This window comes from Microcebus murinus, chromosome 4 (genome assembly GCF_040939455.1).
Source record: "Microcebus murinus isolate Inina chromosome 4, M.murinus_Inina_mat1.0, whole genome shotgun sequence".
Classification (NCBI taxonomy): domain Eukaryota; kingdom Metazoa; phylum Chordata; class Mammalia; order Primates; family Cheirogaleidae; genus Microcebus; species Microcebus murinus.
In genome coordinates, this window is record NC_134107.1 from 86,993,796 (window position 1) to 87,014,237 (window position 20,442).

Below are 20,442 nucleotides of genomic sequence, written 5' to 3' on the forward strand. Positions count from 1 at the left end.
CCTACTAATGGAAAAGAGAATGTTCTTTTCATTATAGCGATATAGTTTGGTTATCTATTTTGATCACATTTATAAGAGTCCCACTCCAATTTGCTTTGAAGAGAGAGTTCAGTTTACAAATGAGAATATTTCATCAGTTATTACTTAATTTCAAAAAAGAAACAGCATTCATAATTCCAGAGAATGATTTCAGTTTGATAACCAGTACTGTCATAAGAATATTAATGATAACAATAATAAACATAAGAGCAAACAGGTATGTAGTGCTTACCACATACAATGAACTGTTCTAAGTATATTGACTAATTTAATCCAAATATCATACTTTGAAAGTATCAAATTCAATGAGAGTGATTAAGTTTTATTTTAGAATGTGTGAGGAAAGATTAATTTGACATTCTTTATCTCCATTAGGATAAACCGTTTAAAATCACTAATGGCCTCAAACTAAAAGCCATCTCATGAGTTTAAATAATATGTTTTTCCTACACTGCACTCTTGAGGATTAGTATGACAAAGTTTCAAAGCAATTCCCTTTGAAATGACAATTAACATAATCATCGAGCACTTAAAGTATATGACATTGTACTAGATAGTGGGATTATTTTTCCATTAAGTGTTCTTCCCTTCTTTTTTACGAAAAAAAAAAATCACACTAAACCCTAATAGCCAAAAATGTGGTCTTTATCCCCATGGCAATGCCTATTCACCATAAATGCTAACTGATTCCTGATAGCACTTCAAGAAGTACCAGGATTTGAATTTTGACTCCTCAAAAATTCTTAAAATCTTACAAAGATAAATCACTGTAGTATATAACAAATACTAACAAGGTAAATTTAAAATATACATTGTCTCTAATGTTGATGAATTTAAAAAGCTAGATTGCATAAGAAAGTAAATTTAGGCTTTTGTATTTTCCAATTACTTTCTGCCATAGCCAATTAAAGGTGTACCTCATACTCCTTTGGAGTTTTCTGTTTCTAAAATAGTATTACTGAAATTATCTCATTTAATCATGACATCTAATCCTTGATTTCATTATTATTACCATCATCACATTTTACAAAAGAGATAAAGTTACTTATTAACAATTCTATGAATATGATGAAATGAAAGAAAAAATATATTAAAAAACAAAAAAAACACAATTCTATGTACTGGTGAGGCCTTGAATTCCTGTCTTCTTACTTGATACCATATCACAACTATTTCAAGAAATAGGGGATAATAAAGAAAAAATATGTAGCATGTGACTCTAGCTAAACCAATACCTCTCATTGACCTGTGTTAAGTTTGTAGTGATTCCCATTAAAATTAACTTAAGGATTCTAAAATCCCAAAGTCTCTCAGTTGGTAACAATAAAACTTACCACATTTTATTTCGCAAGGCAAACTTATGAGACCTAACGGTGGAACGACAGGGTTAAAACATAGGAGGGGAAAAAAAGGAAAAGCAACACCAAAAAGGAATTTCATTCAAAAGAATTAAACACGGTAAGGCAAAGAAAATTACTCCAAGTGACCCCAGAGCCCCTACACCCCTCACACTATGAGAACATAGCCACTGTGAAATAAGGTTGACCTGGGTAGCAGAAAACCACATGTTCAACATCTATGCTTGAGTAATTACCTTTAATTTGCCCAAATAATAGCCAAAATCCATTTTTACTCACCCAATAACTTGATGCTCATAATACTGCAATGTCCTCTTGAGAGTCTGCTGTATCGTCTGAGGCTACAGAATAATAATAATAAAAAAATACATTATCAGCAAATCAGTGCCATTCCCATTCTGAACATTGTAGGCAGAGAGGTAAGATTCTGATTTATCTCATGAGAGTTTTCATTTTACAATATTAACCCATTTTGCATTGTGCCATGTATTTCCCCCACAGGAGCTAATATGAGACACTCAGCAATTACCCAGAATTTCCCAATTTCAAGTAGGATAGTATTTCCTAGCCATATTTTTGTTCAATTCTTTTATACCAGCTATTAGGTTCAATAAAATACTCACTGCCTGCCTACAATAAACCTAGGCCTTGGGGGTGGTGGGGAGGGTGCACTGGAGAAACATGGGTCATAGTTCTTCCTTTCCAGCTGTATAACCTCAACGAGGTAATGGCCAACAGAAATGAAATGACATACCTTAATATTTTCTTTGATGTTTTAACAAGGCTTTCAAGGATGATCTAGCCAGCAACAATAAATTTAGTTAAAATAGTCACCTTTGTAATGAGAGATGTTTTTAAACTTAGATGATCTTTCTTTTTTGCCTATTGGTTCTATATCTGAGGGCACAAATAGGAAGGCAAAAATAGGGTTGGAAGCAGGCAGTCCAGGGCCCCAAAGCCATCACTTCCACCAGAAGTTAGCCTAATTTCCTCAACATCTCAAGAGATTTCAAGCAAGGGTCCTTTCTAAAGCCTCCTAGATGGGTCACAAGTGCTTTGGGCAAAAAGAGAAAAAAAAAAATGTGGTCTGTAGCAAATACCTAAGCAGCTCATGACTGAATTTCATAATCCTCTCTTCCCTGTGATGGTTCAAGACAAAGTTTCTTAATCTCAGATCCAGAAATTATTCTTAGACCTATTTAGGCAGCAGAGCCTGAACTTGGAGTTGGAGGCTTAGAGAGGGACACCAAGATCCCAGAATATAAATGTTATTAAGAAGTTATAAGAAGAACCAAATTCTCAGTGGCAAGAGTGAATTTTTTACATAATAAAAACCTGTAGACAACCAAGCAGTAAAAAAGTAGTTGAATGTTGATCAAAACATTGATCCATTATAGCCAAGGACGAACTTTAGGGAAATGCCATGACTGCAACACAAACCCTTCCAGATGTGGGGCAGCACCGTAGCTTGGTAATCTCACAGGCTGCTACTGATGAACTGCACAGTAGCACAGGCTGCTACTGATCAACTAGTACCTCTAAAAAGGTAATCTGCAGAAAAAGTCCAGTATGGTGCTAGTACCTAAGAAGCAGTTAATAAATATCAATTTCCAACCCCTAATTCTTCAAAGTGCCTGTCTCAAAAGTATATCATGCAAAGGAGACTCCAGAGGTCTACACCAAATTTTATTTCAACCTATTCCATATTCACCTCTTTACAAAAAACATCCAGAATTCATGTAACAATCTGCCTACCTAACACTCTTAAACTTTTAACATCCTCCTTGGCAGGCAATGGTTATCTTACAGCTAGAGGAAAGTGATCTTAAATTACATCAGGGGCATACACTGAGATTTACCCTACACTAACTACCATGTAAGAGAACCCTTTCTGGGCACAGGCCTCAGACATACACTTCACACTAGCCCAACCAATTCACAAATTCATTTTAGGAATAGTCAGCCTCCCAGTGTTCAAAGAGATACAGGACAACTTCTTTCAGCAGCTGTTTTTCCTTTATATCAGGTTAAAAAGACAAACAAGAGACTTCAAACTGGCACAGATGTTTCTGCTCTTCTGGATAAAATCAAAGCAGAGTAAAATGAATGCACCTAAGAAAGAAAAATCTTTGGAGTGGTTGAGAAATCTAAAGAGAATGAAGCAGACCCAGCAGTCCTAGTACATATAAAAAGTGTGCTTTAACAACCCAACCCATGGCCAATCTAAGCCAAATCATTATCAGTCACTGGCTCAGTACCCCTTGGGATCTGGGCCTGTTGCACTAGCTCGGCAGTTTCTGAGCAAAGATAACTTTCCCTTTGGCAACAGCCTCTCAAAGCAGTGAATATCCACAGAGGGATTATCCTTCCAATAACCTCTGGTCAAAAAACATGGAAACAGAAAGCAGGAACTGGAGTGCACAGGGCCAGTTAAGACCAGAATGACCTCATTTGTACAAAAGGACAATTTTTTCTTGTACCAAGATTTTCCCAGTCATTAAAAAGCACATGTTTGTGAAAGGAGTTAAGCCTTTTAAAGAGCTGACTTTTTTCTTGTGTGAAGCAATTATTTCCACTCCCAGCAGGAGTTAAATTTATAGTTTCCAAATACATTAAAAGAAAATGTTCTCTGGGCACATCCAACAAAACTTCAAGTTAGTAAAGCATTTGGACACTTCTGTGGCTTGCCAAAGGTAGTGGGTACGTTCTAATGGCCCAGACCACAAGCACAGGGACTGCCTGTAGAGCATCTCCTGATCTTCTGCAAGCCAAGGCTGACTTCAACACAGAATGCCATGTGGCCATGGATTCACTACAGTCTTCAGAGTTCACCTGATGGCCTCAACCTATGGCCTTATCAGTGAGAGACATCTTCCACAAAATCTCTGTCTCACTGACCTGAATAAAAAGCATGAAGTGAAGACTCACAAATGGTCCAAAGTCTTCCATTGGGTGACTTCTGCCTTGGGGATGGGATGGTCCATCTCCTTGACAAACCTTTACTAAGTGCACGTGTATGCCAGTGATGCAAGTCAGTGTAGGTCAGTGGGAAACGGATAAGGGCTTTGAAGGCACACAGATTTTCTACCCTCTTCTTTAAGAATCCAGCTTCCTACCTGTCCCCTACTTAAGAGTACCATCCAACCTTCTACAGGTAAGATTGCATTCCTCTTTGTGTATCCATCCTTTCCCTTAAGGAGATTAAAAAGATGATTTAAGAAAGAGGCTTTAAGATCACACTGAGTTCAAAATCAAGCTCTATGACTCACTAGCTAGATGACCTTGGGCAATTTACTTAAGCTCCCTGAAGTAAGATTCCTTATGTGAACTTTATTTTTATGGGAATAAATTTAAATAATTAAAGCAAAGTCTCTGGTGCATAGCAGGTGCATAATAAATGATAGTTATAGCTATGGCAAGCTGAAAAACATGGTTCCTACACTCAAGAATCTTATAATTCTAGTGAAGGAGCACAGGTTTAGGTTAGAAAACCCATTCTACAAGTGTAATGTTTCAACATCCTCATCACCTAAAAAATAAAAAAATAAAAAAATCACTAAAGCTACCAATACTTCTAATAATGAGAAACCGGTGCCAATTCCAGTAGACAGAGGGAAAATTAGGAAGATGGCAGCTAAATTTATAAATATTTCTAATGAAACATTAAGATGAGTCCAGATCTTACTGATCTTTAATGGTGACAAAAGCAGAATTCTCAAAATTAAGACTGAGGATAGATCTGAAGCCAGGCCTACAAATGGGAAGGATATTGAAGCACCATAGCTAAGGTCTAGACCCCAGGCATTATGCTTCACAACTACTAAGAAACAACCCATGAACCACCTTCCTTGGACACAAAGAATTTACAACAGGAGAGCTGCGTGGCCTAATAATTTTATAGCTCTATATCCTTGAGGCTCCAAGAGACAAGAGTGGGAAAGGAGACAGAATTCACTGTTCTATCATAAAAAGAAAATTAAATAGGTCTGTGATTTTTCTGTCCTTTCCTCAAACTAAAATATAGATAGTGGACTCCTATTGTCCCAACTCAACACAGAGAAGAAATGGATAGGGAGACATCTGTGTCCTGCACACTTATTTTATGGGGCTCAAAGACAGGGTTCCCTAAAGCTCCCATCCATGTAACAACAAGAAGCCATCTTCATCTCTATTCTCATTAACAGCTTCACTGCACTTGGCTAGCAGTGACTGACCCCCACCGACTAACCGTTATGCTCATGAAAGGTCGTGGGATCCAAACAGCCAGCCACGAAACAGTCCCAACAGAGCCAGAGAAACGATCCCTGAAGAGTGGGAGGAAGCAGTTCTCAGCAGCTGGCCCTGCAGGCTCAGACAGTCCTGCTGAGGCTCCCACACAGTCCCTGCCCTGGATATCCGTGCCAGATGGTGCGGGGATCAGGCAGGAGGCAGAGAGTCAAGATGTGTGTGTGTGTGTGTGCAGCACGAAACGCAGTTGTCATCGCACAAAATACACGCGCATCTCCATTTGACAGAGATAAAGAGGCTGAGGCTCAGGGAGGTTAAGTAAGTACCACAAGATCACACAGCCAGTTAAGTGAATAAGTCACTGCAAGCCAGGACTGGCTTCAAAGTGTGTCCTCTTCCCACTAGATGCCTTTGAGGGTCCCTCCCACCTTTCACATTTCAAATAAGGATGATTCTAATATCCCTATTTAATACACACAGCACTTCGTCATACCAAAAAATAAGAATAAAGCCATAGATAGTTTAAAAACAAACTTCTCATTTCTGCTTAGTGCACATACCCTCAAGATACAGATTTAATGGAAAAAAGAAGTCTGCCTTTCGAAAAAAATCCATAAAGAGTCTTATCATTTTATTTATTTAAATATGAGAAAAGTATCTATTAAGGCCAGAAATTAAGTGCTATAAGATATAAATTTAATTATTAATGCTCGAGGTCAGTGGTTTTCAACTCTGTCTGCCCATCAAAATCACCTGGGGAATCTTCTTAAAAATTACCAATGCCTGAGTTCTACCCCCAGATTTTCCAACTAACTGGCCTGGGGGGACCCAGTTACTTCTAATATGCAGTCATGGTTGAAACTTTTTATGTAAGGTATAAACATGATGAATAAGACCAATCCACTATAAACCTTATCTGAACAAGTCAGTATTAATGATACTTGAATCTCTATATTCAAATATCAAGAGAAGTAAGTTCTGAGAGATGTTCACTCATAACTGCTTAATTCAAACATAGCCCCATTTATTAACTGTCACTAATGGCTTATAATTAAATATGAATTTGATAAACAAAACACTATATTGCTTGAAGCATAGAGGCTTTTTAAAAAATTTCCAAGTAATTTACTCCCATGTAAATAAGTCAGCATTCAGTTTTGTGCTGACATGCACATAAAAATACATCTAGTATGATTATTATTGTACTTTATGCCAGGCACTGCTTTAAGCCCATTACTTATATTAACTCCTTTGATTTGCACATCAACTTATGAAGTAGGCGTTATGATTTTTCCCATTTTACACATAAAAAAACCGAGACACAGAAAGTTTTAGTTGTCCCATGTCACACAAGTAAAAAGGGACAAAGCCAGAATTGAAACCCAGGTAATCTGACCCCAGCATGGAAGTACATAACCTGCAACCCATGCTACACACTTATTTGATTAAGCACTTTAAAGTTCACATTTTAATACATAATATCGTAATTGATCTTTACACTAATCCAGTGAAATAGTCAGACTGGTGTTATTATCACTAAAAAGAACCAAAGTTAGAGACATTGGGTGATCTGCTCAACATCGCGTGGCTAACATGTAAGAAAACCCTCTTTTACAAAAAGAGCATCTCTTCCCCCCAGGAAACTGTCTTCGATAAGAAAGCAGTTTTCTAATGTTAACATAAAATTAAAGAATCACATGTATTCAAATGAATTGAATGCTTCTTGAGAACACACAACACTCTTTAAATCAAATCTGTATCAACACAGAAAGCCATAGGCAAAGTCGTGAAGTAAGTGTTTTCTTAAAGGCATTTTCATTTTCCCTTCCTTAGCTTTCCTCCCATCCTCTGGCTCATCTCTTCCCAACCGTCGGGGCACCCAGTCCCTTTATGCTCCCTTCTTGCTTGGCCAAATCCCCACCACCATAATCTAAACTCCCAAAACAGGTGTCTGAAACTCATTTACTGCATATTCCCTTTCCTTCCCTCATCCAAGTTTCAAATGCCCTTAGTATCTTGTTCTCAAGATGGTGCTTAGGAGGAATCCTAACTCCATTCACCAAACACTCTATCCTCAGTCCTCCCTAAGGTAGGATTTATATTATATAAGATGGTCAGACCTCTAACAGTTTAATTTTGATGAATAGGCTTGTCAGTGAAAGAGAAATTGGCGGTGTGGGTGAGGAACCCTTCTCATCGTCTTCCAAATCACAATGTGGAGATCACCACTTTCTCCAAAACATGAGAGCATTTTGTTTATCGTATACCCTACGCCAAATTCCATAACTTAAAGTAATCAGAATTCGAATGTTAGACGCCCTCTCTTTATAGCTAGGCCTGTAGACACCAATGGATCAAATTATATGACTGACTTTATTAATAAAACTAATCAAAATAATAAGTCACTTCAAATAACTAGTCTACTTCTGAAAGGGAGGTAATTATGGTAATCATCAATCTTGCTAAATATCCAGACATAATATTCATTTTTCCCAGCCCCTGACTAAACTTACTACATATTAAAAAAAAAAAAAAAAAAGACTAAAAAGTAAATATAGAACTTTGAGTCAGGACCTCTATATTTCAAGCCCAGCTGTGCTACTGACCTTTTAATAAAATTAGCCCAAATCTCCTCACCTGGGAGTACGAAACCTTGGGGAAAAAAGTGCCTCCATTTTCCCATCTGAAAATTACATGTAAGAAGTTCATAGTTCTCAGGGTCATTTTCAAGTTCAACATTGCAAAGTTAAGGACTTGTAAATAGAGTCAGAATATACTGGTGATTAAACCACCTTTTCTGGGTAGTCATAACTTCACATTTTAGAAGGGTAACAACCTCTCAGGAAAGTTGGAATGCCATTTCAAGTGATCTACACCACTAATGTGTTAAACAAAACTGGTAATTTGCTAAACAAAATGCAAAAGTGCTAAGTGTGCTAAAAGAAAAAAATAAAAAACTAGAGATGCACTATAATATGGGAACTACAATAAAATCTTAAGCTCCCCCTGCAGCTGACTGAATGGACCCCCTCTTGGCCAAGGGGATGCCCTAAAACTGAGTTACTGACCATGAGAAGGGAGGTCAGACAGGCCTCATCATGCCCCCACCTTTCTTGTAGATATAATTTGTAACTCATTAACAGGCCTTAGGCTATGCAACACAAACCTGCAGGTATAATTTACATAACAAATCACTTGAGTTTGAGTATACCACCAGTAGCTTGTCTCTAATTAACAGACTTCCTTATCTCAATTTAAAGCACTCCAAGCCTTTAGACAAAGCTTCATTTCTTTAACCAATTACAAATCAAAGAGTCTATAAACCCACCTATAACCTACAAGCCTCCACTTTGAGATGTCACAAATTTTGGGGCCAAACTCATGTATGCTTTCCATGTATTGATTTACAACTTTACGTGTAATTCCTGTCTCCATCAAATGTATAAATCCAAACTGTAATCCAACCACAGTGAGTCCACTTGCTCAAGAGACTTCTTGGGTGTAGCTCCTGGCTATGGTCCTCAAATTTGGCTCAGAATAAACATCTATTTTACAGAGTTTGGCTTCTTTTCCATTGACAAATATAGAGGTTTTTTAATATAAAAAAAGAAAAACTGATTGAACATCTGCACGATTTCATCCACTATCTACACTATTCTCCTTGCGAGCTCAGTATACATTTGAGTGACCTCAGGGTGAAGGCTGGCATTATGCTAATTGAGCCATAAAGGGATTCAAAACTGATAACCTTTATCTTATTAAGAGTATGTTCTAATTAGCAAAGCACAGTGGTTATCATTATTATAGTTATTGGTTGTAGCTGAATATACTTAACATATAATCAATATGATAATTACGTCTTCCTATACAAAGTATTTGTTCACTTTCCAAGGATTTTCCCCTTTCTTACTTTACTGTAATGCCTTTTCAAAACAGCCACTGAATTTCAGTTTGATACAAGACCTAACTCTATCAATATTAATTTAAGCTGAAAACATACACTCCTTGAAATGAGATAGATCCAAAGGGTTCTTATATAGTCCTTTTCCTACGGTCAGGGAAGTCATCCAAGAATTTCTGATGTTTTCAAAGGACTCCAGAAAATAATACCACCATGTTCAGTTTGCATAGCACTTCACAGTTTACAAATCACTTCTTTCATGCCATTAGATATTCACAACAACATCATCAGTTTCAGATTTAATTATCCACATTTTACACAGGAGAAAACTGAGAATCAGAAAGGTTGAAGTGTTTTGCCTCAGCCACACAGCTGCAGAAGAGCACCAACAAGGGGAGGAATGAGGTCTCCTACCTTCTTTCTCTCACAGGCTGCTACTTCCATAAGTAAGTTAATTCATCTTCATGACCATCAGGACATGCTTCCATGTATCTAACTGAAATTCCTGGTTTCCTTTTTTTTTTATCTTTAATAGATATGAAAATAATGTTGTCAAGTCATTTTCCCAAATCTGTAAGTCATGTTATTGTTATTTAAATAGTTCTGGTGTGATCATTAACTTCTTATTAGGGAGATTTTAGGAGATACCTGCTTTACTTCACTAGTCACCATCTTGGCCAACGTGGCTAAGTCTGAATGAAAATGCTATGAGACAAGATGACACTGCTTCTAGACATTTTCTCAGGAAAATGGGTAATGCTGTATCAAAAGCCTTTGGGAGGACAGGGCTCCAGTCTTGAAGCCCTAAACCAAACAGAACCTCACAGATGGTACAGGGCTGACTCAGTCTACAAAGTGTAAATAGGGTGAGCTTTCTGGGTGGAACGCTGTAATAGCAACCAGCAATGTGCTGACTGTCAAACACGGGGCCCAACACACGACATGGATCAAGTCATTTGATCCTCATAATAATCCTGTAAGAGAGTTACAACCATTACCCCAACTTTACAAATGTGAAAAACAAATCCAGAGAAGTTAAAAAAAAAGCTTACCCAAAGTCACATGGGTAGTCGGTGTCTGAGAACGTAATCTAGGTCTGACTGCCTCCAAAACGCCAACCTTTTAACCTGTTCCTCTCAGCTAAAATGCATTCTATCTTTACCAATAGCAGAGAAGATTACAGTTGAAAGGGATTAACTCCTGGCTAGACTGGGTGATTTTGGATACAGCATTTGTTTTATGGAACATCAATTTTTTTTTTAAATAGGGACATTTCTTGAATAACTATTTCTCAGGGTTGTTGAAAGATCAAAATGAAATAAAACTGTACAATACGATATAATAAATGCTACATGATGATGTGATTCTATGCATAAATCTCTTGATGATGATGCAGTCAAAAAAAATTGTTAAATTGAACTAAACTGACCATGTCTAACATCTAGGACTGTTGCCAGGCATGCCTCACAGCCCAAAGATGACAATTAGTAAATGCTGCAAAGCCAATTAGTGCCTTTTCAACTCATGGGTACCCTACTGGATAGCAATGGACCTTGTGTAAGGAAATAATTTCTAGCCTTTTAAAACATCTTTGTAGCCTCCAACTGAGCATTTCCAAAGAATTCTCTATTGTTTCCAGCATTTGGAAGATACAGTGATGTGTTTCTGAACAAGGGCCTGGGAATAAAGGAAGTAGTATTTCTGCCTGACAGCTAACTGCTAAAATTAACACATGAAACAATGAAATACGTTGTCAACCCTAAATGCACTAACTTAAACAACAAATTGTAAGTAGATGACAGAGAATTATATCCAATCATTTGCCAGGGTTTAGCTCCAGGCAAAGTAGACCATTGAACAATAGAAGCAACATATCTCAAGGTGATCCACGCAAGGAAGGACATGGGAGAAGTGGTGAAGTTAGAGAGGGCAACCCATAAGAAAAAAAAGGGAAGGGGGACAGTTTATGAAGCATTACATTTAATACTATAAAGGGGCACACAGGCCCTCTGTCACAACGGGAAAGATTACTTCTAAAGTAAGGAAAATTCTTCAACCATCTTACCTAAAAAGGGAGTCTTAAGAATGGACTTGGAGCATCAGGTCTCACTGGCAAAGTTTCCCCTACGACCTACAACCAGAAAGCTCCTAACTGGATTAAATAATTTGTCATGATGTTCATTTTGCTTTGACTCTAAATGGATTAAAGCAAATTTCTGATTATGACTTGGCTTCTCATACAGCCTGAACAGGTAAGAAATGTGCTGACCATTAACACTTCGAGTAATGAGACTGATTTCACAGTTATGACTCATTGTAAATAAGTTGATTGTCATTCAGATGCCTACCAAAGCGTCACAGGCATTTTGCTTAACCAGTCAGTGGCTGAGTCTGATTATTTCAGGACACTGACAAGAGCAAGTCCCTGGAGTTTAAAAGTCTCAGAGTCTGAAACATGCAGAAATCCTCAAAATACTACCCAGGGTGGGTCCTGCCCGGCTCCACAGCTTCCACCTCTCGTGGAAGGAGAACTCGATAAGGATCTGAATATAATCGAATCTGGTGTTGACTATAATCTGATGATGCAGATGGATAAAAGACATGCTTACTATACGCAGACTTTTGGCAGATGATGATGGTCACATCATTCGTGTCTATGATGTACTAGATTCCTAAGTTAGAGATACAGAACAATCACACTTTTTCTGGGAGGGGAGATAAAAAAACATGCAGGTAGAACACTAATACTGTATGACATAAAAAGTCACACTTTTTCTTAGTTTAACTCTAAACTATCTGAGCACATATAACTACTATAATGCTTCCTCATTCCTCCTAATAATTTTTTTAGTTATGCAAGATATGCAGATGTATGGGTATACACAATTATATATTAATACAATGTGTGCAGAGAAATGTATACCCTTAATCCTGTAACTTAATACTTATGATAATCATGACTTTCTTTATATTCAGAAATCCAATTTGAGGGAATGTCATTGCTCTTCTCAGACTCTGCAGCCTAAGCTAAGCTGTTGGCAGTGATGATGGGTCTTGTCGATCTACTCATAGCTGCCTCAGCCACAGAAGCCTGCAGCACACAAACATGACAGTGGACAGGCAAACTAGGTCAGCCTGGAGGCAGAACCCTGATGAAGAAAGAGCCCTTTACCATTTCTAACACAGGTCTATGTTGTGTGGACTCATCACACGGGTCAGAACTAAACAACTAGTAAAAGAAGTAAGCTTCAAGGAAACCAACAGGAAACTACTACCAGCCACTTCTTAGCAAGTCATAAAGCAGAAGACGTTTGAGAGGCAGGATAGGGAGCCTACACTGAACGATATTGTATATTGCATATTGAGGGTGGAACTATTCATGGCCATTTTGAAAGACATGGTGTCATGGTGGAAAGAGCTTAGGATCTGAAATAGGAGAACCAGGCACTAAAATGTAGGTGGTTGCCAGCTTCCTGACTTTGGGCAAGTTACTATTCCTTTCTGAGCTTCAGTTTCCTCACCCTTAAGTGGGGCCTAATAATAACCTTTGCCCTGCCTACCTTGTACATTTTCTGAATGATTCAGAGTGGGATAATGTATGTTAAAAATATACTTTGCAAACTCTAAACCTATGTGACTTATTGCTAATGGCTTTTCTGTATGGTGAGTATCGATTCAGCACATCATTCCCTTATAGTCCTGAAGTGGGGAAAATTAAAAAGAACAAAAAAAGTAATCTCACTAATGCCTTGTGTTTTTAGGTGTTGTGAAACAGGATAGTTGGTGAAAGCCCTGGCATTTCAAAATTCTCTTCAAATCTGCTTACACTAAAAACTAATCAAAATAAACTGTTTACCACAAAATGGCCATCATAGCATGAATTGCTTAGAAGACTTCCAGCAAAAGACATCAAATTTGCTCACATGAGAACCAAATTTTTAATTATATAATATTTCTGGCCATTTGTTTGTCTCATTACCTACTGGTAAATTAATAACTAGGAAAATGAGAGGGTGAAAGGATATAAGAGAGGGACATTGGGAACAGTTGCCTACAGATGAAGGGATGTTGCTGGCATGATATAATTTTTTTTTCAAACTCTTTCTAGAATACTGCATCAGTTTTAAATATCTTGCTCTACCATTCTGCTTTACAAGTAGTCAAAAATTGACCTGCACAAGTCATACAAATAAGCATGTACATACATTCATACTAAAAAAACAGGGAATTTGAATGATATGGTACTTAGAAATAAGGTACTGATTGGATATTATTCTGTATTTTCCAGCTTCTAAAAACATTTTAATTTCCTTGCATGCATAAGGGCTATTAACTGGAATTTCCAAGGCAAACCCTGTACAAGGGCACCCATAATTAGCAGAACACATATTAATCCATAAATTATTCATATAAGTAGCAAGAGCTCTGGAATCTCTATGCATTATAAAACATAAGGGCAACATCGGACCCATTTGGTCCCATGAGCCTTATTTAAAATGGGCTCTAAAGTAGCAATTATAGTTCTTTAAAATAACAGAAAATAGTTTGTGATCCAAAATTTAAAAGTATAATGCCTCAACATCATTATTTTGTTTTTTACTTCCCAATGTAACTATGTTATTCCTACAGACCAACAACATTAAATAATTCACTGTAGCTACAGAGATCTCCAGATGGCTCACTGAGAAGCTCCCACAAGCATCATCACGACATGGTCATCACTACATGGCAAAGCCTTGTGGGGCCAGACTCTAGATTTGATTTTAGGAGCACGAGGCGAGCTTCTCCATCCCACCCTTCCCCCAACGCCCCTCAATGTTTCCCCTCCTACATAGGTGCTTAAAATCAAGAAAGCTGTTTTTCAATTAATAATTTAACATGATAAGGTATTTAAAATGCACACATTACAATTTATCTGATAGGAGAGACACACAGCAGAGTTTTGTGGCATAAGGTTTGGATATAGGAATCAAGAGAGAGAAAAAGTGAATAAGGATTACCAAAAACAAATGTCCCTACTTTACAATTTTTTTTCTCAACCTTAATCAGCAGTTAAACTAGTATAAAATACCAAGGCAAAAAATGTAATAGACTTGACTTTGATATGCCTTTGTTTTCATTTCTATTAGTCACTCTGGAAGAGCAGGCCAATAATAAACTCTGTTATTTTAGGTTTTTAAGTTGGTTTCAGGCAAGCATATCTTGATTTGATTTGTAAGTCACAGAAAGTAGCTGAATACCTAATCTAATGGCCAAGATCTGTGCATCTGATTTTATTTTTAGATCCTTATTGGATCTAAAAGTTGTACAGTAATACAATGGTAATATTTTTGTTGACTTGTATTTGAAAGTGACTTACTAGTACGAATTCTTTGAAAAATTAGTATGTCTCTTGAGGAAACTTGTAGTAAAATGCTTTTTCCAATTACATACCCAATGGAATCGTTCATTTCTACCATTGCAATCACCATTAATGCCATAGATTAAGGTGATATATTCCATCTCTATTACCAAAATAATTGGACATCTGTGTTAAGTAGGGGTTTGAGACCTAGATCATCTGGATTTTTCTAAATAATCAAGAAAGCTAGTGGAAAAGTACATTTAAAACAACTTAATTTAATATTTGATTCTCTCTGTTTCCCCCTACCCTCACCCAAAAATGCAGCTGAACAAGAAGAGAAAGTGCCTAAGTGCTTAGAGACTCCTAGTAGGCAGTAGCCTCATCTACCACAATTCACATGGCCACTTGCAATAAGCAGCAGACAATGGCCATGTGTTCTCCTTCAGCAGGAAAGTTAGGTTTGTGAGTTACAAGCACTCTTTCAGGGAAAGAATTTAATTCAGAACAAAAGGAAAGACCGGTTTGCTTTGAAATGTGTTTACAATGGCAATAAGTTAACACAGGAGAAAAAAGGAGAGATTTTATAGCTTGCAAACACTGTCAGGTCCACAAAGCCTTTATTGATCTTTGTTATCAGGTGGAAACAATAAATGGCTCTTCTCCAGCTTCCACCCTAGAAACTCCCTCATATCTGTCTGAAGCTTCAAATGGAATTACTATAGTGTCTAGCTAAGATTTACTTTTTCCCTCAGCCTCTGTTCCATCATAACACAATCATCTCATCATTATCATCCCCTACAATAAATGCCTTTGGAGGCAGATTCTTTTGTTAAGGAAGTAAAAGGCAAGTTTTCATTAGCTGTGGCAAATTTTTAAAAAAGATACAATAAGGGTAATTATGCCTACTCCAGCTCTCTATTTAAATAGCATTATTTAATTCAGAATCCAATGATAGAGTCACTTCTCTTCTGGCACATATGATCAATAGTATATAGGTAGATAAATACATAGATATAAAAATACCATAAATATAGATAGATATTTCAAATATGCTATTAAAATAAATCTGGGTTTATATGTCTAAATACTATGATAACACAATCTGTAAGAATCTCTGCATCCTTTCTTTTCTGGAAAATAAACAAACTCCTTAAGTTAAAAAACAATTATTTGATAAGACAACATTTAAAAATGCAGACATCACCCATGCACAAATTAAACCAATTGCACGGGAAAAATGAAACTGGAAGGCTAACAGACTCAGAGTGACCAGTCACTGAGACAATTTGGTTGATATGCATTTATTTGCATAAGATGCTTTACTTTCTTTTGTTAAGGTCTACAAAAACCTACTGAATTAAGATGACAAGAAAGAGGTTGGAATAAAAATAAAATCTTTCATAAATTTCATTCCTGAAATGTTTGCAACAGAATCACAAGAAATAATGGGGGGGGGGGATTTTAAGTATGTTTCCCAAATAACTGAGACATCTCAAATTCCTGGCACAGAAAGGGCCAACAACAAATATCTGCTTAATGAAATAATACTAAATTTCTTAAAAATGTAGTTACATCATGTGGGAAGAACTTATTCTTTCTTCTTAGTATATAAGTTGAATGGTGCATCAGATCATGATTATTCAAGGAAACTATAACATTTTTTTTTAAATTTAGCAGATTACTAGAGCCATTTTTAACTCCATAGATCATGTGTTCTGGCTCATGACATAGTAAAATTAAGTGTGCATAGTAGGCATTCGACAAAATATATGACAAATAAAAATAATAGGGCATAATTATTTACATTTTTCTAGTCTCTGTTTTTCTACTTTGTTTTTGTTGTTGTTGATTTTATTTTTCCAAAGTGCATTTGTATTTAGTACCTTACTTGGTCCTTACAACATTTGTGTGGTATACTTAGAATAAATATCTTTATAGTCACTCTAAATTGATTCATTTAACAAATATTGATTTACCAATTGCAATGTGCCAGGCACATGGCAGACATGAAATTTGGCAATATATATAAAACAGAGAAAAATCCCTACTTGATGAAATTGAGCAAAATTCACCCAGAAAAGGAAAGGGAGAGGCCAAGAGGCTACATTTGATTCTGTATGTCCTGCTTGGCCTTATTTTACCTCCCACACCACCTTTAAACTGCATAAAATATAATATATTCGATATAACAACAAAATAGAGTTCTATTCGCTTGGCTTCTAATACTTTGAGAGTTCCTTCCATTAGTGACCTTTCCTCCAGTATCAAAAAAGTGTCAAAAATAACTCTAACACTGAACCAAGTCATATCAGACACAGGAGGATACGATCAGGGCTGTATGTGAGTGTGTGTGTGTGTGTGTGTGTGTGTTTGTGTAACTCACGTATATATAAACTTATATAACTTTTATAAATAACAGAGAACAAGCTAATATAAACACAAATCAAAAAACTGTTCGTGCCACATGGTGTTCAATTTATAAACTCTTATCTTTAGAAGAATAAGAGAAAATCTGAAGTCTACAACTATTGGTTAGATAATGCAAAAGTTATTTAAGCAGTGGATTATACAAATGAAAGAATGGACACTTCATGATCTGAGTATAAAACCACTGAAGGGTGAATGAGTGACATTTCAGACCTGATTTGACATCCCATGGTCAGTGCCACTACCACTGTTAAGGTGCACCTAGAGAACTGCAAAGAGCATGGCAATTTAAATTTGATAGTTGCTAGATATACAAAATTAGCCAATGACTGAGTTATAATGATAAAACCTAGAAAAGAATGTAATAAATTAGGTGTGAAATAAACCAAAATCTGACAGTAGCATTTGCACTACCTATACTCCTACTATGTCGTATTGCATTGGATATAAAGAAAGAAGTGTCCTCATTCTTAGAAAAGGAATCAGAAAATGCCTCTAGAGTGACCCTATTTTTTCCCAAGTCCTATCTGTCTCACCTATCTCCAGCTTTCTTTTATTTTTCTGTTAACTTTAAACATGAATCTTTACCTCTTTAATAAACTGATTTGGTCTCGTGGGCACTGTTAACTCTCTCTATTTTTATTGTCAAATGTCTTGGATCAGAAATGTATACCCATGATAATCACACATTCCCTCTTTAAACCTTGATAAATAGGTTTCTGTCCCAGACACAGGATTGACATCACTTTTCTAAGGCCACTAGCAACCTCTTTCTATTCAATTCTCTTCATTATTTTGCAAATTATCAACTCCTGAGTCCTTGCCCCCAGCGGCTCCCCAGTCTCCTCCCATCCCACAAACAGAAAAAAGAATCCTAGCACCTTCATTCTTCTGGTTCATTTTGTATATTGCTCCCTAATTCTCTGTTGTTCTATTTCTCTCTCATTCAGAGTGTTTGTCAATTTTCAAGATATTAGCTATCACCTCCAAAGTCACTATCTACAGCCATGAGCCCTCAGCCAAGCTCCAATCCCAAGGCTTCAATTCTGTACTTATTAAATTGGCTGTCAGGTACTATGTGCTAAGGCTGGTGATTCAGTAAAACAACCCCTTAAAGAGCTCACAGGTTTCTAAAAGATTAGGTATGCACTGGTATAGCAATAGACTGGAGATCATGCTCCAGGACATATTTGGAGAAGACTGTGCAAATGTGAAACACGGCTCTATTCTTAGTGTCACAGTGGATGGAAAAACTGCTAGCCTTAACCTGTAGACACATACTGTAGAATGTGAAGAAGGGCATGAAGATGATGAATCCCACTGAGAAATGGTGGCATTGGCTGCACAGAGACTATATGAGGTCCTTACACCAGCTCATTGATAACTTTTTGTCTGAATATGTTGAAACGTTTTAAAAATACTTGATTCTCCTTCTGTTACTTAAAATGTTACTTTCAAAAAAAAATCATTTTCACCAAAATTCAAAAAATCCGTATCAAAGGTTATCATCATATTTCTTCCAAATGGCAGCCTACCATTGCTGAATTTTGCACTTGTATTAATTAATGCCATCACCATTCTCAAACTCATTATCACAGGTTAGCTTCTCTGGGATGCGACTCTGAGAAGGAGATTAGCATGCAGCAAATTTATTAGGGAGTGCTACTGGGATCAAGCCCCATGAAAAGGTAAAAAAAAAAAAAGCAGCAGCACGGGGCAGAGGGAGAAGTTGGGTCATGATGCAGTCTCGATGGAAGTCTCAGCTAACCCCACATGGAGATCTGACTTCAGAGTTGTCTGACTTAGGGCAAGAGTGCCTAGCCTTCCTACCCCACGCTTATTAGTCAAAGGATGGAGCATGACCTTGGGCAACTGTGATCATAGGCAAGTAACCCAACCACTCTGAATCTAAATTTTCTTAAAAGATTATTTTGAAAATTCAGTGACACATATTATGGTAAATCTTAATAAATGTTGGCTCCGTATTAGTGGCCTAACACATGTTAATTCTTCTCCCACCTCCTAAGTTATTTTAAACCATTCTCTTTCTTTTCCAAGTCCTATGCCTTCCTTTAAAAGGGCACAATACATCAATAAAGATGTACTGGGAAACTACTTCTAGCCAGGATTATTCTAAGTGCTACAAAAGACCACAGTGATCAACCCAAACAAGATCCCTAGACTTGTGGAGCTTAAATTACAATGAACTAAGACAGGCAATAAATAAGTAAACTAGTAAATAAAAAGATAACTTCTGATGGTGACTTCTATGATGAAAATAGCAAATAATAATTGATGCAAGAGAAAATGATTAGTGGGAGAAGACTACTGTCTCATGAGGTGACACTGAGCTGAAATCTGGAAACCAAGAAAGGACCCATCTTGGGGAGCCCTGAGCAAGGGGTGTGAGCAGGGAGCATTTCTGACATGGAGAATGGGACAAAAGTCATGAGGCAAGTTGATGCTTGCTTGGCATAATCAAGGAGCGTATCATAGAACCTTGAGAGCAGATTAGAGTATCACGAGGTGAGGTCAGGGGTGTACACTCCTGATACCTTGTAGACCATGGTAAGGCATCACCCCTGCTGCATTTGTGCTGCATTTAATGGATAAAATGCATAGAGCACTTAGCACGCTGCCTGGTACATGGTGAGAACTCAATAAAATCAACATCATTATTATTACTATCATCATCATTATACGTTAAATTGGTCTGTTTACATACAGACCATGTGTCCTCTACATCATGCCAAATGATGAATGGTCAGGATCAAATAAGGAGCAGAGAGAGATAGAAGAACCCAGTAGCTGTTGCAGACATCATTTAGTAACTTTTAGAATATGACTTTACATTTTTTGATTCAAAACGACAGTATCAAATTTCTGTCTGAGTGCCCCATCCAGGCATCTGTTTAAAGCATATTGAGTACAAGCAGAATGAATCAGTAAGTGTTCACTTGCTAGATAAATGCTGTCTGAATGAATTAGCGTGAGAGGTAAGTGAATGAGTGAATAAACAGGAAACCAGTAAGATCACATTTGTTTTTAAGATTTTTGGACGGGAACATCATTTGTAAGTATATGAGACCCTGAAATGTCATATGCCCAAAAATGATGAAAATATTTCCCATAGAAAGCATGAGAGT

General features: G+C 37.0%; 1 protein-coding gene across 1 annotated transcript in view; it reads right to left on the bottom strand.

The window, feature by feature from the left end:
* Positions 1–20,442, bottom strand: part of GUCY1A2 (guanylate cyclase 1 soluble subunit alpha 2) — a 315,756-nt gene that overhangs the window by 284,756 nt on the left and 10,558 nt on the right. The window contains exon 2 of the mRNA XM_012755961.2: positions 1,677–1,738. Within this exon, the coding sequence (XP_012611415.1) occupies positions 1,677–1,738 (62 nt within the window). The remainder of the gene's footprint in view (positions 1–1,676; positions 1,739–20,442) is intronic.